Raw genomic sequence first — 23655 nt, 5'->3', positions numbered from 1 at the left:
TTCAGGATCACAAAGCTGACTACAGTCAGGAGGCTTCGCCTTTCCGTGCTAGTTCTGTTCAATATGAACTGAAAGACCTTGGGAAATTTACTGCATAGCTAATCTCTATACATTCATCCTTTAGAAGGGAAGAATGAGTGGGCATCATCTATTGTTGATTAAACCAATTGATGGGAAGTATGTGCTACACTAATACACTATAACCAAAACAAAAGTCAATCATTTTGAAGGGGAAAAAAAAAGGGAATCATGGGGATTGGAGAGATGCCTCAGAAGTTAAGAGCACTGACTGCTCTTCCAGAGGTCCCAAGTTCAATTCCCAGCAACCAAATGGTGGCTCACAACCATCTGTAATGAGATCTGGTGACCTCTTCTGGAATATCTGAAGACAGCTATAGTGTACTCATCATATATATAAAATAATTAAATAAATAAAATGTTTTATTTTTTAAAAAAAGGAATCATTTAAACTGGCTAGAGAGTTAGCAAAGCATAGAAACGAGATATTCTTGCACAGAGATGATGAGGATGAAGAAGAAGGAGGAGGAGGAGGAAAAGAAGAAGAAAAAGAAAAGACACAGGGGACCTCTAAAGAACAGAAATGTTAGAGGCATTTACCAAGTTAACTTCATCATATTAAAAACTACAAATGGTACCTTCTCAAACCTTCCTGACAATTTTAGTCATAACTGATTCTGTTTTAGCAGAGACATTTTAATGGATTAGACTTCAAAAAAGAATATAAACAAGTTTTTCCTTGATAAAGTAAAAATCTAACCAAATCAATTTCATACTAATTATTTGGAAGTCAAAAATCTACATATTCATTACCTGAACTAAAAAGTCAACACTGTTAATACAATAGACCTGTATTTCAAAAGAAACTGAATAAGAAAGCAAATATAAACTGAGGAAAAACTTCACTGAATACTTACTGAGCATCTTAATCTGCAGAGCTATGAACTGGCTTTCCCACCGCCTGGACCTCCCCTGCTTAGGCAAAGCTGAGTGATCAGAATTAAGCAACTTAAAATAGTTCTCCAGGATGGTACTGGTCTCCACCTGACGCTGGTCAGAGCTGCTAGTAAGAAGGATATGCACCACTTGTGTAAGGCATTTCAGAGTTAGTTCTCTCTTTCTACCCACTTCCTCAGGATCTCCTTCTTCCCATGAATCACAATCAGACAAAACTCGCATAAGAACTTCCATGGTGGCTGGAGAAATTGCTTGCAAAGCATTCCTCTGAAACATTAAAAACAATAAAAGATAAAACTAAGGTTTTATATATTTACAATAAAAAACTTAGTACACCTACAAGTAACTTCTTTTAAATATAGTTATTAATTGATAACAGATATTCTCAATAGACAATGCAAATGTTACCCATATCTAAGTCTTACTTGGCTCACTACTAATCTGAAATTCATTTCCATCCTTTGCAGCTAAAAGTAACATGTTGAGATAGTTCTACTCAGAAACAGAGGACAAAGATCATGACAAGGCTATTTTTAGAAAAAAAAAATGAAATGGGGGTCTTTCATTCTTTCTCTTTCTTTTCTCCCCATCCACCCTGAGCCTGGAGAGCAAACCCAATGCTTGGAGCCACCTTTACATTAGAAAACATAAAACCCAAGAATTAAAGAATAGACAGAGAACAAAGGGTAAAAACAGGATACTCAAAGGATCTTACTTAGCCCACGAACAGTTCTCAGTTTCTGTATCCACTGCCTGCATTTAAATTTCTTAACCAAAAATTTTAAAACATCAATTTCAGCCAGGCATGGTGGTGCACACCTTTAATCCCAGCACTCAGGAGGCAGAGGTCATCCTGGTCTACAGAATGAGTTCCAGGACAGACAGGGATAAACAAAGAAACCCTGTCTTGAAAAAAAAAAATCAATTTCACTAAACTTTTTAGGTTTTGCTATTTACAGGTAAACCCATTTCATAAAAATAAGTTAGTTATATAAAACTAACTGATTCTACAAACATTTTTGAAACTCTTTATATTAAGCAAATAGTTGTTGTTGAAATATAATGAAGCCAGGCCTGATAGTACAGGCCTATAATCCCTGCTATTTTCTGAAGGAAAGAGGACTAAAATGTTCAATTCTTGTGTGGGCTACAAAGTGAGTTCAGGGCTAGTGCAGCTGATTTAGTGAGACCTCAAAATTCAATTGTGGGAAAAAAGGGGTTCAGAGTTGGTGTATACAGTACAATGTCTAGGGATTCATAGAATGTGAATCCCTAGGTTTACTGTACAGTCATGCAGGAGAAAAACATATCTAATTAACAAACATAATTGTGCAATAGTCTGTAGGTAACTTTGATCTCATTAATACCAATAGTAAGCAATAAATAATAATATAGGAGAAAAGTACTGATGTCACACTCAGTATTCAATCTCCCCTAAAATCTTGACTAGAATTCGTGATGTTTTCCTGGATACACGGCTACCAAGAATAAAGATCATATTGCCTACTACTACACCTGCTGATAAGAAGGCCCAGGAATTGAGTTTTATCACCTAGACATGACTGTACCTTTCACAGTCACAATGATGGGGGTTTGGTAAAGTACACACAGAAGGACTGACCAGAAGCAGTGGTACACATCTCACACAAATTTCCATGGTTTCGAGGCTAGCCCAATCTATAAATGAGTTCCAAGCCAGCCAAGGCTATACAGTGAGACTTGTCTTTAAAGAGGGGAGGATGAGGGAGGGGGAAAGAAGAAATGAGAATGATAGCCTATTTCTTAGTTCTCCTTCATGATCCCAATTTTGTGTTCCAAATGATAACACTATGGTCAAAACTCTAGCAGCTACTCACAAACTGACATTCAGAAGGAATCAAGAGTCCCTGCAGAGCCTAGATCCACCACCTTACCTCCAAGCCATTGACTACCTTTTTACTTTCTTTCTTTCCACCCCAAGTGCTAGGGACTGAACCCAGGGCTGCCACATGCTGTATGCACGGTCTCACTAAGCGACACCTATAATTCCACAACTGCAGGGCTTTTTTCCAAAGATAAAAGAAACTAAATTAAACTTGTATAGTTTTACTATTATACAGCAAATCAAAAATTGAATACAATTCTAACTCCCTTAGTTTTTATAAATAGGGCCACTTTGTCCATTGTTTTACTTTGATTATGTGTCCTTTAGTCCTGATAACTACTCTGTGAATGTCACTGTTTCCATATTATAAACAAGTAAATCAAAAGACAAATAAGTTTTCTGAGCTTGACCTCTGTGGAATGGACACAAGATTCAAAGCTAGGTCAACCCATGTCCTTACTCTTAACAAACATGGCAGGTTCTCTTATGTGTAGCCACAGAGCTAAAAGGCAAATATGTCAATGGGAAATTCCAGCACAGTGCTTTGGGAAACACCTGTCATTAGAATTCTTTCTTTTATGGTAGAAAATCATAAAATTTTTTTATCATCATTTTTGATATCATCAAGTTGACTTGAAAGTCAACTAAGATTGCCTTACCCTGACCTAACACCCAGGAAGCAACCTTCTGTTTCCACTAAGTTAAGCTGACTTACTGATCACAAAGATTCTGAGAAGTTTTTGTACATAAAACAATACATTGAATCTCTGGTATCTTTTATTTTTCATAGTAAGTGTTCATCACAGAATTATCTTTGAGCCTCATAATTCATGAGTTCTAACAAGAATATGTCTCTAAGTACTCAAAGGTGAAAGAGATTCAAATAGGTTCTCCCTTAGTTAATGGCAATACCATTCTTATTTTTTCATGTATATCTGTCAATTCCTGTACACAATGCTGAAAAAAGGTTATGAAAATTGTGAGATAACAATCCAAAAGAAGTAAATCAGTTAATACAGCAAAGTGATAAGGCAGACGTAAAGCAGAAGTAAGGCAGCTGGTGGTGTCCCACGCCTTTAATCCCAGCATTTTGAGAAGCAGAGGCAGGCAGACCTCTGTGAGTTTGAGGCTAGCCTAGTCTACAAAGCTAGTTCTAGGACAGCCACGGCTACACAAAGAAATCGGTCTTGGAAGAAGAAAACAAACAAAGGAACAAACAAACACAACAGAAAGTTAAATATAGACAACTGTTCTATATTTCCTATATTATAGGAAGACTGCTACCTTCCATTAGGATCAAGAGAAGTGCACAAATACAACCGGGAAGTCAAATAGATACACTGGATTCTAAAAAGGGGACAGAATGAATAAACCAGAGAAAGAAATTTTAGCAACTATCTAAAAGTGATAGGTATGAATATGAACTGGATGTGAAGATCATTAAAAGAATAGTATAATATATATACAAACAAGAATAGAAAACACGGGGAGAGAATTTCATCAGTAGGAAACCCAATCTTGGACTGGATTTACATACTAGAAAACACACTTGAATATACCTAGATACATTAGATACATTAATTAAAAGGAATCAGTCACCCTGGCACAAAAGAACGTGTCTGTAATCCCAGCCTTCATGAGAGGCAGGAGGATCCTATGTTCAAGGCCAGCATAGGGTTACATAGTTAAATCCCATCTCAAAATACAATCTTAGAGAAAAAAAGGGGAGGGATTACACATAAATATATCAAATTATCAGTTTACGCATTTACTTAAGAATAAAACAGTAGCCTCTTAGGTCTCCAAACAAAACAATAAACTGGAACACAGTATCCAGTGTCCCTACTTGGGCTTCCTGGTGGATTATAAGGACTTCTCATCACCTGCTGGAAGACAAGGAATGCCTGTTGCTATGTAACAAAAAGTTCTTACTGGCATAAAAAAAGAGCCTTTGTGAGAGCTCTCAATTGTAGAAAATCTAAATATCATCTCCAAGATGCCTCCAAAGTGATCAGGTAATATGCACAATATCAATGAAGTTTTGTATTTAAATGAAATTAAAGAGTTTCAAGAATTCTAGGTTTTTAAATAGAATTATAATCTAAACATGTAATTTGCTATATGTACAAGAATGTTCCATGTAAAATAAAAGACTACTATTTCAAAACAGGAAGACAGAGAAAGAAAAGAAGGGGAATCCAGACATGGTGGCTGTGACAGTTTGTATATGCTTGGCCCAGGGAATGCCACTATTAGGAGAGTAGGTGTGTCACTGTGGGCATGGGCTTTAATATGCTTGTCCTAGCTGCCTGGAAGCCAGTCTTCTGCTAGCTGCCTTCAGAACAAGAAGTGGAACTCTCAAGCTCCTCCAGCCCCATGCCTGCCTGGATGCTCCTGCCTTGATGATAATGGACTGAACCTCTGAACCTATAAGCCAGCCCCAATTAAATCTTACAAGAATTTCCTTGGTCATGGATTCTGATCACAGTAGTAAAACCCTAACTAAGACAGTGGCACACACCTTTAAACCCAGCACTGGAGATGCAGAGACAGTCAGATCTCTATGAGTTCCAGACCAGCCTGGTCTACAGAGCCAGTCTGGGTGCTACACAGGACAGTCAGGGGTGCTACACAGAAGAAATTCTGTCTCAAAAGAACAACAACAAGAAAGTTTTAGAAAAGAAAAAGAAGAAAGAAGAGAAGAAAGAAAAGGGGGAAGGCAGGAATTCAAAGAATCTATAAACTTGAATAAAAACATATTTCTTTATTTCTAGTAGACTATTTGAAATTTAGTATTTCATTCAAATTTAAATGTAAATAACAAAACACAGCAATGTAAGCAATACTTGCCATTCTGTCATGAATAAAAATTCTATGTACTATCCTATTATTATAGCTATTATGATATAACAAGATCTTGCACAGCCTATCAAATGTTGGCCCTTCCTAGGTCAGATATCCTGTTCTTTCAAACTCCTAGGCTCAAGGACTCCTCCTGTCAACTTCCTGCACAGCTTTAACTAAGGCTTTGTAGCACATGCCTTACTCACTGCTGTACCCTGTTGTTTTACACATTAGGAAAAGTTATAGTGGAGTATAGAGCTGGAGTATAGCTCAATAGCATGAGTATCTGTCTATATCATGTGTGGGGCCATAAATTCAATCTCAGGACCACATAAAAACACACACACATAAGTGCCAGGCACAATGGCTCACCCCTTTAATCCTAGCACTCAGAAGGCAGAGGCAGGTGGATCTCTGTGAGTTTGAGGTCAACCTGGTCTACAAATTGAGCTTCAAGACAGTCAGGGCTGTTAGAGAAACCCTGTGTCAAAACAAAACAAAACAAAACAAAACAAAACAAAACAAAACAAAACACACACACACAATGTCATAAATTTGTTTTCTTAACATTTCAGCAAATTTCAAATTATTTTGTCTTTTATGATATGTATTTTACTTTAGACATTTAAGAAATTCTAATAAGGGGCTTTATCAAATTCCAAAAGGGGTATCGAACACAAAGTGTACATAACGGGTAGAGAATTTCTTAAACTACATGGTTTAAGAAAGTGTATACAATGTTCTCTCTGAATTATCATTAGCCTGTTGGCAACTAGTGGTTGTACTCAGCTTGCCAGAAACATACTTTTTTGTTGTTGTTGTTGTTTTGGTTTTTTGTTTTTGTTTTTTGAGACAGGGTTTCTCTGTATAGTCCTGGCTGTCCTGGAACTCACTGTGTAGACCAGGCTGGCTTCTGCCTCCCAAGTGCTAGGATTAAAGGCGTGTGCCACCAAGAAACCTACTTTTTAAGACACCAAACACAGAAAAACTAGAAATTCAATTTTGTAAACAATGAAATTAGTTAGGATTGCTGGAACATGCATAAATAGTTATATAAATATATTTAATAATTGCAAATAGGCAACAGAGTGACTAATTTATAACTGAAAATCAAGCTGGCTAGAATTTTATTTCTTCACGCCTATAAGGCTGATTTCCTCTATACTTTAAAATAATAACTAGTAACTAAAATCCAAAAGAAATACAAACTTAAATTACCAAAATTTGTCCAATTTATTCATCCAGTAATACTGTCAGTGCTAATGTTACTTAAGTTTTTAATGAAGATTTTAAGAAGTTTAGTTTCAAACAAAATGTAAATTTAAAAGTTCTATGAAGCACGGAGTTATAAAGACACAGACTACATTAAGTAAATCCATGGAGAGACTTTGATGCTATTAACTACTATACATTAACTTCAACGCTGTCCTCACCTGCCCACCGGCTACAATGGCTCCAAAGAGATGCAATAAGCAACACTTAAGACTTTCCTTGAGATGTTCACTTTCCTGAAAACATTCTGTGAATATAATACACAAATAAACAAATAAATAAGATTTCTATTTCAGAACACAATTCATGTCTAAGGAATGCTTGAAAATTGACACATAAAGACCTATATGTGAAAAGGCTAAAATCTGTTGAAAAGAAAGTCTGACAAACATTTGTCATGTTTCATTTAATTCCCATAGTAATCCATATAAGGACATCTTGTCCCATCATGAATGAGCTACTATAGTTATTATCTCATCTAAAGTAACATAGTTACTAAGTGACAGAACAAGAACTTACCCCTGTCCTAAATTAAATTCACTTCTTTTTGTTTTAGCAACTGACCCTTACTTTAGTGAATTACAAAATGGAAGAGTTAAATAAAAAGATTTACTAAATCAACTCCAAGGATCAATTTCTACACTTCTAGCACTTATATGTGCTTTAGCATAATAAAACTTTTCGCTATTTTTAAATGCTACATGTCAAAGAAAAACAAACAATTAAGAAAAGTTTCCCTTTGATCTGGTCCTCAACTTACAACATTCTCCACCCTAAAAAATTATTTTTTAAAGAAAAATGAGCTATATAATATACAGTCTTTCTCAGGAATTCAGGACTCATTGGGTCCAGGAGCCTCACCTCAGAATACAAACAGCCATGGGTATTCAAGCCCCTGAGTAAAATGATGCAGAATTTGCTTGGAGCCTATACCAATCCTCCCATATATGTTAAACCGTCCTAGATTATGGAGGCTATCTAAAATGATGTAAAAAGTATGTAAGTAACTGTAACCCTGCACTGTTTAGGAGGGGAAAACAAGAAAAAGTCTGGGCATGTACAGATGCAATTTCTTTCCCACTACATGATTTCAAGCTACAGGTATATCTGCAAATGTGGAACTCAGAGATATAGAAAGTTGACTCTCCTGAACATGCTTGTAGTTTTTTAATTTATTATGGATATTACCATAATTTAACAGATAATTTACCTTATTCATCTTATTCACCAAAGCACAAAATTAAATCATGATGAGCATTTCTTTAACCAGGCTTCCTTGATCTCTATCCCCAGTTTGCATTACCCAGTTCTCTACTGACAAACTGTTGTTCCACTCCGATTCTGGGAGAGGTGTTAATAAGTTCATGTACATGTAAGTGATGTCCTGGAACACTGGAATTACAGGCATGTGCTATGGTGTAGGTCCTCATGTTTGCACAGCAAGTACTTTAGTGACTGAGCCATCTGCCCATCCCTTGTCTGCCCTTTCTTTTTACCATCCTGTAATAAATGCTGTTTGCCTTTACTACATTCTTACACAACAGAATGACAAATATCCAACTTCATACACAACACTGCCAAACAGAGCTATAAAATGTTCTAACAGAAAACTGTAATTAAAAAAATGAAGCCATTACAACTATGTTGGAATAACTGTCATACACATGCTTTCCTGTTTTAAACAGTATAAAATGGACAAAATAGGTCCCAGAAATCAGGTCAGAAAACGGTCATGTATAGAAGGCGTCAAACATGTTGAACTCAAGGATCACTTCAGATTTGTTTTTAGGGATACTTTCATAATTACTGCAGAGAATGGTACAAAAGACCAGTTTAGGGACCAGAAATAAATATAAGTAAAGGCAACTGAAATCTGCAAAATGGAATACTGGAATAGAGAAAATTATACAAAATGCTCCAAAAATACATGGAGCACTTGGTTTGTGTCTGAGTAACAATCCTAACAAAGTAATATAAAATTCCACAATAAGGCAAAAAACCCTACAAAGATGGGTAAGCAGAACTGTCTTAAAATCTTACATTATGACATAAGGTAAGTGTTTCATTCAACCACAGGGAAAAAAACCTAAAAAAAGAAATAGTATAAAGGATATAAAACATACATACCAAATATTGTCTAATCTAAAGTTCTTTAGGAAAGGCAATGAGATGAATCAGCAGGCAAAGTCAACTGCTGCCAAGCCTGGTAGCCTAAATTCAACATCAGGATTCACAGGTAGACCAACTACCTTCCTCTGATGTCACATGCATGCAGCTATGTGCAACATATAAAAACAGAGATTTTTAAAAAAATTTTTAAAGTATGCTAAGACTAGTATTAATGTCTGGCAAAACATACAACAAATATTATTTCAGGTAGGGATGAACATTTTGATAGCAAAAAACAAGAACAAAACAAACAAACAAAAAGACTATGTTTTCAAACTATTATTATAAAAATAAAGTTATCTGAAAACCTCTTATATGGATATTGTACCAAAAGTGGAAAAGAAAAATCTCTGTCCTATCCAAAGGCTATGAAAAAGACGGCGATTTTGAAAGTCGCACACAAAAAGCTCCACAAGTCACCTTCTTTTGATTATTCAAAGCATACATCCCTCCCCAAGTCAACCTCAATGTCTTCAGAGATGTTCCAGAACAAATAAGTATGGTCACTTCGCCCTTACAAATATCCTCCAACTAAGTCAACCATTAAAAAAAAAAATCAACAAAAAACAAAAAAGCAAGGTAATATGACTTCTATTTCGAAGTCGAAGTCAATAAACATCAAATGAAACAAGTTTTGAAGACAGTGTATGATATTGAAACAGACAATTCAACACCTTGATTGGCCTGGTGGACAGAAAAGGGCCTACTATGTTCCACTAGCTTCTATCTATAAGGTTTTGGATATTGTCAACAAATTGGAATCATTTGAGACCCTAAATCATCTAACACGGCCTTTCAATTTCCTGGGTCACGGAATATATGCAAGTATCATATCTGAGAGTCATATGACTCAACGAACTGATCCAATCAAAGCCATTCAGATCCTTCTTAAATCCTACCACTAGAAAACACCTTAGGGCCTTTGGGAAACTAACTGGCTACTATAGACTTTGGGTTTCTATGTATGGCCTTTTAGATAAGCATCTAAATGAATCACTAAAAGGAAGCAACCAAGTTCTCCTTCATGGGAATAAGAACAAGAGAAGTCTTATGCTAAAGTAAAAGCTTTCCTCAGTCAGTGCTTGGTCTTTGGGGGTTATCCCAACCTGGCAGACCTTTTAAATTGTGTGTTACCAAATAGCAGGGCATAACCCTGGAGTTCTCAACTATGCCCTAAGTCAAAGCTATCTATCTGCTTGTAGGATATTTATCAAAATTGGCTCAGTTACCCAAGAGTTGACAGGATACATCAGAATAGTAGCTGTAGCCTCTAATCCCAGCACTTAGGAGGCAGATGCAGATAGAGTCTGTGAGTTCGAGGCCAACCTGATATACTCAGTTCTAGGACAGCCAGAACTTTGTAGAGATACTATGGTTCCAAGAACCAAACAAACAAAAACAAACAAAAGAAAACAACAAAAATAGTAGCTGTTTCTCTTAATAGAAAACACCCTTGGATTTTATCCACTGCCTCCTTATACTTTACAGCAAACAAGCTTTCTACTAAAACTGAAATCTCCCAGTGTTTTAGATATTCTTCTTTTATGTTACCACCTCAACTCCTCTACTTCATTTCCTTCCCAAGTATGGTTTACCTTACTCAAAGTTCACAGATTTAATATGGTTCACTGACACAAGTTCCTGTGTGAGGAATGAAGAATAAACCAGCACCCAGAAATCAGCATAACTGGTTATAAGAGCAGGCTTAATTTGAGCTCTTACTTCACCAGGGCAAATGGCAACTTTGTATACTGACTGACATGGTAATGCATACACACACTGCCCTCTGAAAGAATTTACCCTACTGCTAAAAATAGTTTCATCAATTATGGATTTCAGATTCATTACAATATAGCTGCTGGCTGAAATAACAGCAGCCCATTAAAGGGCTATCTAATAAGTCAGAAAGAAACCTTAGGAAAGCAGCAGAGGAGATGCAGCAGCCAAACAGGCAACGGACTATCCCTTACTGGATCTTGGTGATCCTTGCCCAGGACAAACAGGGGCCTTGCCACTCAACCTGAAAGGGCCACTAAAGAATCTGAAGCCCTCTTTCTGAAAAATATTCTTCCATTTGGCTTCTCAAGAGCTCTTAAAATAGTAATGTGCCTTCATTTGCTTCCCAAATCACTCAGTCTATACCCAAATCTCTGGGAATTTGAAGCTATCTTTATGACAATTAGAGACCTTATTCTTCTAAAACCGTGGGACATTTTAATCAAACTGTAAAGTTATTTTTAAAACATTATGCCAGTATACTCAGCTTATCTGAAGGGCAAGATTATCAATAGCCCTCCTCCTACTTTAGATAGTTTTTGTCCTAACCCCTTCAGAGGTGACTTATCAATGCCCTTTTCTATATGTAGATCTGCTGCTTGAAGAGGAAGCCTAGTCTAACCAACACATTCCAACAAGGTTATAAAAATCACAGGTTACAGAGACTGCTTAAGGGATATGGAGGCTGCCTAAACTGCTTTTCAATGCGGAAAACAGCGTTCATATGAATTTACATGGAGAAGCCTTAGGGCCAACAATTTACTGGTTCGTTTGCTTTTTCCTTCCCTCCCTCCCTCCCTCCCTCCCTCCCTCCTTTCCTTCCTTTTCTTTCCTTCCTTCCTTCCTTCCTTCCTTCCTTCCTTCCTTCCTTCCTTCTCTTTCCAATTATGTATTTACCAGGGATGGAGGGTAGGGGCACATGTTTGTTACGGCACAGATGTGGATGTCAGTGGACTACTTGGGAAGGAGAATCATTTATAAATTTATAGCTCAGGGAATTTCTCTTAATTCTAAATTACAAATGATTTTTTTTTAAGCAACTGTACAAAAGCATTGCTTTAAACACCGTCATCACCCAACAAGAGGCACTTGTACTTTCTATTAAGGTTGACTATTTTATGTATGTGCTTGGTTACTACCTCATCTATACCACATTACAAAAGTAGGTTCAAGATCCAGAGATGAATGATAGCTTAAAAGGTGTTTGCCACCAAGACAAACAACCTGAGCCTGATCTGAGGACCCACATGTTAGAGAGAACCAACTCCTGCAAACTGTCCTCTGAGCTCCACACAAGCAAACTGTGGCACACTCAACACAAACAGACAAATAAATGATTTTTTAAAAATTCTTTTTAATGAAAAAAATCAAACCATAGGCACAATCTATGTTGGACACACACTCTCTTGTGGTGAACTTTGTCTCAAACCAAGGAACTGACTGGCTGGGGTATCTATTTGACATATCAAAGCAGACCTGGCCATCAGGCTCTCCCACCCTGCCCCCTACCCTAAACTTCTCCAGGCCAGAAGTTTCTTCCCTATATAATCCGTCCATTTTGGCTATGCTGGTCCTCTTTGTCTACCCTTTACTCTCCTCCTAGCATTCGCCTTGCCCCTCCCCCAACTCCCCTCATGTGCTGGCTCAGACTGGCCATGATCACTCTGGACCCTTCCAGATATCTCTGGCTATGCTCGCCCTTTTACCTACAATAAACCTTCTCCTCCACCGTACTTTGGAGCAGTCATATTCTTTCCTTTTCATTTTTTATCTTGCTTCCCTTCTTTCTTTCTTTTTTTTTTTTCATTCGGTGAATAACTTTGGAAGTGGATCTCTAGATTTTCCAAGGAGGAAATAAGTCATATCTACTGTAATCTTAACAGATTAAGTCTTGTGTGGTTTTTTTAACTACTGTTTTGATTTTTTTTTCCTCTTATTTACATTCAACCCACCTCAAATAATCCTGCAAGTCTAAGTCCTTTCTGGATCCCCTTGATTCTCCTCTGAGGCCTGAAAGTCACTAAAAGAAGAGACCTTAAACACTTTTATATCCAACTTCAATCCAAAGCAGAAAGATTAGCCCAATGTTACACTCCTAAATGACTTTAGGAACTCAACTCTTGGTATGTGTGTGTGAGGGGGTGGCTGTTGGGGGAGGTATTAAGACAACTAACTAGGTATTAACAGACTTAGAAGACACTGAGGTTAGAACTCTATTAAACAAACGTCTCAAATAGCCAAAAATTTAATTGCTAATAAGAAGAATGAGATTTGATTCTTATCTCTGGACCCAAATGCATCGTGGAGTGCCTAAAAGAACATTAATAGATAAGTAAAGCGGGCTTCAAAAGCTCTAAATTTTTTAAAGATTTTTATGTAGAAGGAGAAACTCTAATATTAAAGAGAATGGGCATACCATGGCTCCCTCCTAAATGGAACAATCTAAACAAGTCCATCAACCACTTTACAATCCCTCAGGAAAATCTACTTGTTTCAGAATTTAGAGAACAGTATACAGCCTTCCTAGAATATAGATCAGCTCAACAGGCCTCTTTGGCCATTATCCACTCACTCATTGAGAATGAATCCCACTCTACAATAAAATTCCCATATCTTCTATACTATATTGAGCCTCTCACCTCCATTCTTGACAGAGATCACAAGAACTGGTGATATAAGGAGTCCAGGATATAAGAAATCCAGGCCAAGATTCCACTGACTACATAATATTGACTTAATTAGCCATTTCAGCTCAGGTCAAGATAAGGATGGAATTATAACAGTAAAGATATTACCATTTTCAACTAAAGAGAACAAGAGAAAATAAGAAAGAACAAAGGTATACTGTTAGATTTCTTCAATTTTAGAGGACCTTACCACAGTTTCAGTGGATCAAGATAACCTACTCAAAGCAGGACTGTGCTCACAAAGACAAGCACATGGGCAGTAACTCAGAGAAAGTAGAAAGAGCAAATCCCTATATGATTTTCTTTTAAAAGCCCGCAACACAGCTCAGCCAGTAGAGTCTCTTCTGTGCAAAGCTACTAACCTGACTCCTAATCTGGAACTACTTAAAAGTCGAAGGAAAAAACTTAACTCCACAAATTCATCTGACTTCCACATGCATAATGCAGCATGTGTGTCCACACGCATCATGCACAGTTACATACAATAATTGTAACTAAATAAACAAACAAACAGGATGCCTTATAGAGCTGGAAGACACAGCACTACCTCCCTAATGGAAGTGCAAATTACTAAAATAAAGATTACTTTTAATCTACAAGTCTAATGGAATGTGTTCTCTTTACAGGTTTTATGAAAGCTTGCAACATGTCACCCTTTCTTCTACATCCCATGCCTGCCTCACCAGCGTGCTTTGGAAGTGTCTATCACAGGTTCACAACTGAAGAGGGATGTTTCCTTGCTGTGACTGCACCTGAGTTTTGCTCATATCTGATTAAGAAACAATTAGAGGAGATTTTGAATTGTAGACTACTGAGAGTCAATATTGGAATGTGTTATGATGTTTTGGACTGCCAGGATAGAATGAACAAACATATTTTGTATGTGATAAACATATTTGTGTGTGTGGATCTGGAGGGAAGGGGGTAGGAATGAAATAGTACAGACTGAACTCTTCCTCCCAAACTCAAATACCAATTGTCTTAAGTCACACACCTACAATTTACATTGTAGCTATACTGGAGCTTAACTATACTGGAGCCAGGGCTTATGAAGAGGTGATTACAGTTAGATAAGATGAGAAAGGTGCCTGATACAACAAAATTGCTGTTCTTGTGAAAAGAGCTATCAGTCTTTCTAATATCTGAGAATACAACACGGAGGAGCCAAAAACCAAATCCTGCTAGGACCTTGATCTTACACAGTTGTGGCTCCAAAACTATGAGAAAATAAACTTCAGAGCTTACATCACAGTCTCCAGGATTCTGTTATAGCAACCAAAGCATACTACAACCAAACTAGGCACTTGTTGCCAAACATGACAGTCTCAGTCTGTCTCAAGAACTATATGGTAGATAGAGAGAACCAAGAAATTATTCTATGACCCCCCACACAGGCAAGGTGGTAGGAGTGCCTGTGCTCGTGCATTATCAAAATATGTACATAATTTAATAATAATGATAATTTGCATTATCAAAATATGTACATAATTTGTATACACAAAGATCTAAGACTTCTAAAGGATACTGTACTTTTAAACCTGGTTGGAACTCATCCCATTTTGGCCTCAAAACTTCATATGACAGACTTAAAGAACAACCCTTAGGCAGCTATAAAGAATTCAGCTAAAGAGAATTACCATACTACTGCACTGGCTTTTGTGTTTCCTGTCCTGTATCTTTATTTTTTTTTTTAAATACATCTGGGTTCTTTCCAGCTTCTGGCTATTATAAATAAGGCTGCTATGAACATAGTGGAGCAGGTGTCCTTATTACAAGTTGGAGCATCTTCTGGGTATATACCCAGGAGAGGTATTGCTGGATCCTCCGGTAGTACTATGTCCAATTTTCTGAGGAACTGATTTCCAGAGTGGTTGTACAAGCTTGCAATTCCATCAGCAATGGAGGAGTGTTCCTCTTTCTCCACATCCTCACCAGCCTCTGCTGTCACCTGAATTTTTTATCTTAGCCATTCTGACTGGTGTGACGTGGAATCTCAGGGTTGTTTTGATTTGCACTTCCCTTGGTGCTTCTCAGCCATTTGGTATTCCTCGGTTGAAAGTTCTCTGTTTAGCTCTGTACCCCATTTTTTAATAGGGTTATTTGATTTTCTAGAGTCCATCTTCTTGAGTCTTTATATATATTGGATATTAGTTCCCTATCTGATTTAGGATTGGTAAAGATCCTTTCCCAATCTGTTGGTGGCCTTTTTGTCTTATTGACAGTATCTTTTGCCTTACAGAAGCTTTGCAATTTTATGAGGTCCCATTTGTCGATTCTCGATCTTACAGCACAAGCCATTGCTGTTCTGTTCAGGAATTTTTCCCTTGTGCCCTTATCTTCAAGTCTTTCCCCCACTTTCTCCTCTATAAGTTTCAGTGTCTCTGGTTTTATGTGGAGTTCCTTGATCCACTTAAACTTGACCTTAGTACAAGGAGATAGGAATGGATCAATTCGCATACTTCTACATGTTAACCGCCAATTGACCCAACACCATTTGTTTGAAGATGCTGTCTTCTTTCCACTGGATGGTTTTAGCTCCCTTGTTGAAGACCAAGTGACCATAGGTGTGTGGGTTCAATTCTGGGTCTTCAATTCTATCCCATTGATCTAACTGTCCTGTATCTTTAAAGTGAGGCCAATTCCAAGCATAGCTTATTATAAATATATGCATTTGATTATCTAGGGTAAAGTCAACCGATAACGTGGTGATATAGGGTGTGTACTATAGCTGTCTTCACTGAGCAAGCAAAGCTATTTCTGTCTTACTTAGGGCACTGGGGACGGAAAGTACACATTGAAGCGATGTGGCAAATGTAAAGGTTTTACATGTTCCAATAAGCAATATACTCAAGAAACAAAGTGCTCCTTTTATATTTTGTAATTTTTTCTATATTCTTGAAAGATGCCATAATTTTTCTTTTTTAAGACAAGGTCCTTTGTATCCCAGGTTGGCCTCAAATTGCTATAAAGCCAAAGATGACCTGATCTTCCTGCCTCTACCTGCCTAGTGCTTGGATCACCATGCCCCATTACTGTAGTTATGGGAAATGAATCTAATACATGATAGGCAAGCAGTCTACCAACTGAATTACCTTTTTAGCCTAGCACATTTTTTTCAGACTTATTCATCTTTATTTTTGTGTATGAGTGTTTACCTACATGTAAGTATGTGAAGCATATGTATGTAGACCCTATGAAGGCCAGGAAATGGTGTCAGATCATCTGGAACTGGAATTACAGGCAGTTATGAATGCCATGGGAGTACTGAGAATGAACCAAGGTCTTCAACAAAGCAACAACTTCTCTTAACTACTGAGCCATCTCTCTAGTCCCCAGCACAATCATTTTTTAAGAGTAAAATCCAGCCAAAGATGGTAGAATATGCCTGTAGTGCGAGCACTCAGGAAGAGATCAGAGAATCAGAAGTTCAAGTCATTCTCAGCTACAGCAAGTTTGAGGTCAGCTAGGAGATATGAAACCTTGCTCAGTATAAAAACAAAAGTAACAGAGAACCATAACATATAAACAGCCATGCGTATATACAGTAGTCAGTCTCTTAATGGTTTGGGTGCAAACTAGTTCGTTTTCTTGTTCTAATGATCAAATGGCAGGTTTTTGTGCATGAGAAATATGTGTTCTTAGGTTATCTCTAGCCCAGTTTTCTGTTTTTAGTAAAACTTGTGAGTTCTAAAATATGCACTCTTTAAAATGCTCAGCTCACCAAAACAGATCAGCTCTTAAATAGAAAGCATGGAGAAAACTAATCAAACTGAGAACCATAATCCCAACCAAACTTAACTAACCCAGTGGTTTTGTTCTTTAGCAGCCTTTATCTTATAAATTCACACACTAAATTAAGGTCAGAATCAGAGTAAGGAAAAAAAACACTAATCAGAGTTGATCAAAATCAAAGTAAAATGAATTAGAATATTACTTACGATAAAAGAAAGGAACAAACTCCACTGTGAGAGAAGCCGGTTTGTATTTCTGTCTGCTCTTTTCCACAGAACTAAGGATTCGTCTGTCATTAGAAAAGAAGTCAGTAACAAATTACAACATGAGTAACTAAAGATGGCACAATTTAAAAGACAATTATAAACAAATTCAACATTCTAATTTTGGTTTATATATTGAACAAAAACATCCTCAGGCCTAGTGCAATGTTCAAAAATGAGTTAAAACATTAACTTAAGTACTAACCAACTAGAGAATTGTTTTTTTAAAAAATCTCTATTTTTGATCTCATAAATTAAGTTTTTTTTTATTCTGTATACAGTGTTCTGCCTGCACATATGCCTGCATGCCACAAGAGGGCATTGGATCCCATTACAGATGGTTGTGAACCACCTTGTGGTGGCTGGGAATTAAACTCTGGACTTCTGGAACAGCAGTCAGTGCTCTTAACTTCTAAGTTATCTCTCCAGCCCCAGAATGTTCTTTATTCTATATTGTGATAGCCAAGTAAAGTCTCCAAATATTTAGGTATTTAAAAACAAGCCAGAATTTAGATTTAAATCTTCAGAATAATGTGCACAGTGGTCCTGGCAAAGCGACAACTAAGACTATGGCAGTTTTACCTGGAGACCTCAGAAGCTAGCGACTGACCTGTGTCTTACTGAGGCTTTATTCAGCTATAACGGGTCTAGATCTTTAAGTCCCCTCACTTTAAGGATGCAGATCCAGTGTGGGATGGGATTACCTTTTAAATGAAAATTCCAGGACTTTTCATGAATATTTTTCTATAAACTTTAACAAGGCTAATACAAAGTGTACATGCTTTTACTGAGAACATTTCAGTTCAACACAAAATAAAGTTGCTTAGACAGCCATGGTGATTAAAATATTGAAGAATAAAGCTTATTAAAAGCAATAATACTTTCAATTAATGGAATAGTAAAAAGATAAAATAAACAGGAACTTTTATCATGTCCTGAAAATTATATTCAATATTATTAAAGACAACATACATGGAAAATATATGAAACTACCTATAAATTATGCACATCTATAGGCTACAGGTATATACATACACAGTCTCTCTCCTAATAGAAAAGTTCTTTTGGGGGGATTTTGCTTGGTGCTTTCTCACAATTAGCTTTGGACTAAACCAATCATAGCCTAATTACTATGTTCAAAGAAACTGACATCTGAATCCCTTATTTTGCCATCTGCCACTAAAACAGCTCTATTACTGAAGGATTTTTTTGGCATATTAAACAGAATATAAAGACAGCTTTGGGCATAATTCCTGGTAAAACATTATTAAAATTATTTACTGTTACAATTTAGTGTATGCCCTCTTCTCTCTGTGGCCACCTTACATACGCACATCTTCCATCAAGTACTATATACTATATGACAGACATCAATGCTATTCAAAATTTCTCTTTGTTCAAGATTTCAAAGATTGTGGGTGTTTTTAACAAACCTCTTTACTCAATTTGCTTTAGTTTGTTGTCAGAACTACCATTTTATATATCTTCTCTCCTTTTACCACATTTAAATTCATTTTGCTCGGGTTTCTTAAGGGTTTCTTTAAAAGCTTCTGTCATGTTCAGACTGAGTTCTTTATCCACTTTGGTGACTATAAGGAGAAGAATCAGCACCACTGTTTCAACTGAGCACACTGCCTTAGCTCTTCACTGCTGAGTGCAACAGGTGGAAAGGGGGACAGCACAAGTGGGACAGAGACACAATTTTCCTCACCGAAGCTCTAGTGTACAAATGAAAAAAGAGGAAAATGGCGTCCTTGGGAACTGAAATGATAAATTTGCACATGACGAAGAGTTATGTGCCCTTCTGCATCCTTAAAGTCTTGAGAGGCACAAAGGCAAGAAGCCGTCATGGCACTGCTTGCAAATTACTGCTATTACAACAGTCCTTGTATTCTCGTGGCAGAGCTAAACATAGAACCTTTGTGGTAGATGGGTACACATCATCAGTTTTGGCACACAGTAAATTCAGAATGAAAATGATATGCTGTGTAGCATAACCAAAAAAAAAAAAAAAAAAAAGAAAAAAGTAGATTTAAATTGCTAGTGTAAGAGTTTCACCATTTTCTTTCTGCTTTTTCATGGTAAGTACCATAAGATGCTGGCTATCCCGTGCACTTGACTGACCAGGATTAATAGGGGTTTCTATCCATACACAAAAGACAAATGGGAAAATTTTTTTTGAGAAATAAGGAATGGTATGAAGAGATGCTGCAGCAATTAAGAGCATGTAATACTATACTGCGGTCTGGAGTTCAATTTCTAATAACCATGTCTGTACGTTCACAACCATTGGCACTCTAGACCCAGAGGATCCAAAGCCTCTTACTCCTGAAGGCATGCATACTCACACATGATAAAAATAAATTTTAAATTTTTTCCTTAAATATAAGACAGATGGCATGAACAAGAAATACGCCTTTGTTATTCTAAGGCCTTTATTTGATAGTACAGATAATTTAGTCTATCCTGAGCAATGCAAAAATCTTTATGACAGGAAAACTCAAATAAGTTAACCCTAGAAAAAGAGAGAGATTGCCGGATGTGGTGGCGCATGCCTTTTATCCCAGCACTTGGGAGGCAGAGGCAGGAAGATTTCTGAGTTCGAGGCCAGCCTGGTCTACAGAGTGAGTTCCAGGACAGCCAGGGCTACACAGAGAAACCCTGTCTCATAAAAAAAAAAGAAAAAAGAGAGAGAGAGAGATATTAAAGCTTAATACACAGGCACAGTACCTATTTAGGACCTTCTCACTACTACTTAGACAAAATGTCTTGACACAATGGGAGTAATTTCATTAACCTGGAAGATGTTTTTAGATGAGATTAATTGGTAAATTTGTGAACTCTGAATGAGTGAAGCATATTTTCTTCATGAGATGAGTGACAGAAGACAAAAACAAAAAAACAAACAAACAAACAAATAAAATCCTCACCATCAGAAATTTCTCTGGCTTGGGGTTTCATCTGCAGGTCTGGCTTTCCCAAGCATCTGCCTGTCACTCTTCACTCAGAAGCTGTTCTCCAGGTTCACTCTGATCTATCTCAAGCCTGCTCACCCACATAGCAGACTTGGACTTGCCAGGTTCCCTGCTATGTGATCTAGTGTTATATGAAAATTAAATGCCAGCTGGTGAGGTGGCTCAGCGGTTAAGAGCACCAACTGCTTTTCCAGAAGTCCTGAGTTCAATTCCCAGCAACCACATGGTGGCTCACAACCATCTGTAATGGGGTCCAATGCCCTGTTCTAGTGTGTGGCTGTACTCATATACATAAAATAAATAAACAAATTCTGGACTCTGAATATAAGGAAAAAAAAGAAAATTAAATGCTTTCTTGCTCTCTGGCCATTTGGTGGCTGGTTGGAGGGCTGTCTGTCCCACACTTAAGGCAGGAAGATGGGAGCCCCGAATATGAAAAACTCTCAGGAGTCAGTCAACTCTAGATCCAACTTGTCATGAGAAGTGGAAAGTGCATGCTGAGTACGAGCAGACTCTAAAGGTAGTCAGGCAGTACAAAATTAAATTAGTTATCCTCCCCAACTACCCAGCTTGGAGGAACTCTAAAATACAATAGCATGCATGTAGGCCAAAACTGGTGTCCATCGCTACAGTGGCAGTGATACTGAACTGGGTACAGCATGAAGAAACATTTGCAGAATACTGAGAGTACACACTGGCCCTCACTGACACAGGTGATTCTGGTATCATTAGCATGCCAGAACAGACTGGTGAGAAGTAAGCCAGGAAAGGTTTTCTCTGACAAAACTAAACAGAGTTTAAAAAATAAATAAATAAATAAAATCCCTATAGACATATATCTTAATGTCCATTGATGCTGTTTCTCTGGAGAACTTTAACTTACTCAAAATACAAAGTTAAAAAACAAATGAAGGGTTAAAGTGATGCCTTAGCAATAAATAACACATGCTGCTCTTCCAACTAGCGCTCAATTCCCAGCACCCAAATCATGGCTCACAACTTTCTACAACTCCAGTTCAGGGGCTCCAATGCCCTCCTCCGGCCTCTGCAAGCACTGCATGTAGTATGTAGACATCTGTGCAAGTAAAGCCCCCATACACATAAACTTTTTAAATGTAATTTTAAAAGGTATAAGGACACGACTCCTCTGTTAAATGACTAGAGTACACATTGCTGAAGGTTTACACTGGTTGTGAACTCAAATTTCTGGGCAAGCTTGTAAGAGGTTTTCTAGATTGGGTTCAGATGAAAGACCTACCTTAACTGCCAGATTGAAGAAAAGGGAGAGTGGGCCTCGCACTAGAACACTCACTCTCACTCTCTCTCCCCTCCCTGCCCCCCCCCCCCCGTTTCCTGACTACAGACCCAGTGTGACTATCTACCTCAAGCTCCTCCATCATGGTTTCCCTCAACCCCATCCCAGCCGGGCAGTAGGAGCGGATGCCTTTAATCCTAGCATGTATCTGGACAAGATGGCCTCAACTACGTAGCTGAAAATGAGCATGAACTTCCCATCCTCCTGCCTCTGCCCTCTCAAGTGCCAGGATATATTCTGTTAATAAAATGGATTATATGGAATATATGAGGTGAGCTCTCAGTCTGGATAAATGTTCTGTTATAAACTCTTCAACATCGTGTTACAGTAGCTATTCAAAGTGCAAGTACAGGGCCTGGGGAGACGGCTCAGCAGATAATGTGCTTGCTGTGAAGTAGGAGGATCTGAGTGCAATCACCACACACAGTGGGGAGAAACAAGTTGTCCTGTAACCTCCACATGTGCACCCAGATTCATACACAAAAGTAAACTGCCATACTGTGCCTGCAACCCTAGCAGTGGAAAAGAGGGCACATGAAGATCCCTAGAGCTTGCTGGCCAGACAGTAAGAACTTGTCTCAAAAAAAAAAAAAAAGGTGGTGCATGCCTCTTCATCTCTAAGGTCAGTATCTATGAAGCAGCTCCAAACTAGAAAAGGATACAAAGGAAGACTCTGCCTCAAAATATAAATTAAAGTAGAGTAGTGTCTGCGAAAGACGCTGAATAAGCTAACAGTGGCTACCATCTCCAGGGAGTAACCTGTTCCCACCTCCCCAGTGCTGGATTTATAAGCACACTCTGCTGAACCTAACCTTTTTATGTGTATTCCGGAGACCAAACTAAAGTTCTTATGCTTGCATAAGTCGCATTTTACTGAGTCATCTCCCCAACATTCCATATGTGGTCTTCTATGTATCATTCCATATTGCTTTCATGTAGAGAAATACTCTTTTAAGAGTCACATACAGAAGAATCTAAAAACTCACAAATTTATGGCATGCAAGGTTCTGTTTTGTTAATTTATAATGTATGTATGATGTATGTGTCAAGCATGCGGGAACGAAGGCACACACAGTGTGCATAAAGGTCAAAGGACAAACTTGGGCATTGATTTTGGCTTTTGAATTTTGAGATAGGATCTCTGTTGGTTTTCACTCTGTGTGCCAGGTTAGCTCGTCTGTGACTCTCCCAGGTCTTCCTGTCTCCATTTTCATTTCTACATAAGAACATTATGATTATAGACATTTCTGCTCTCATATCCAGCTTTTACATAAGTTCTAGGGCTCTAAACACAGGTCCTCATGCATATGTGGCAAGTGCTGTACCCCTGAAGAGCTCACTGAGCCATCTTCTCAGACCAACACTCAGTTTAAACACTATGGGCAAACTGGTGGTGCATGCCTATAGAGAGTCTCAGCACTCCAGAGGTTGCTGGTTCTCTCCAACCTGCTCTATATATCAAGTTCCAGACCAGCCAAGGCTACATAGTAAGATTCAATCTCAGTATTATCATTTATAAGACATACCCTGAAATTCTATGTCTCCAATTTCTATACGGATCATACAAGCTTTCACAGAATGCCAGTGCATGGATCACAAATTCTTCAATAGATGTCTGATCAGCCATTTCCTTCTCCTTTTTTTTGCTTTTTAACTGAAAATAAAATTAAACATAAAATTAAAGACATGCTTCATTAATCAGCTTACTTAAGTCATTTTTATTAACATAAGCCTAACTTTCCCTTTGAGTCCTTGAGTCATCTAATCATACATAACAGATATA

At 37.7% G+C, this 23655-nt stretch overlaps 1 protein-coding gene across 1 annotated transcript in view; it reads right to left on the bottom strand.

The window, feature by feature from the left end:
• Nucleotides 1-23655, bottom strand: part of Nbeal1 (neurobeachin like 1) — a 162706-nt gene that overhangs the window by 118997 nt on the left and 20054 nt on the right. The window contains exons 6-9 of the mRNA XM_021162943.2: nucleotides 23399-23526; nucleotides 17526-17608; nucleotides 7117-7202; nucleotides 936-1242 (exon numbers count right to left, since the gene is read on the bottom strand). Coding sequence (XP_021018602.1) covers nucleotides 936-1242; nucleotides 7117-7202; nucleotides 17526-17608; nucleotides 23399-23526 — 604 coding nt within the window. The remainder of the gene's footprint in view (nucleotides 1-935; nucleotides 1243-7116; nucleotides 7203-17525; nucleotides 17609-23398; nucleotides 23527-23655) is intronic.

This window comes from Mus caroli, chromosome 1, assembly GCF_900094665.2.
Source record: "Mus caroli chromosome 1, CAROLI_EIJ_v1.1, whole genome shotgun sequence".
NCBI classification, from domain to species: domain Eukaryota; kingdom Metazoa; phylum Chordata; class Mammalia; order Rodentia; family Muridae; genus Mus; species Mus caroli.
The sequence above is the reverse complement of the archived record's forward strand: the minus strand, read 5'-3'. Positions and strand labels throughout refer to the sequence as shown.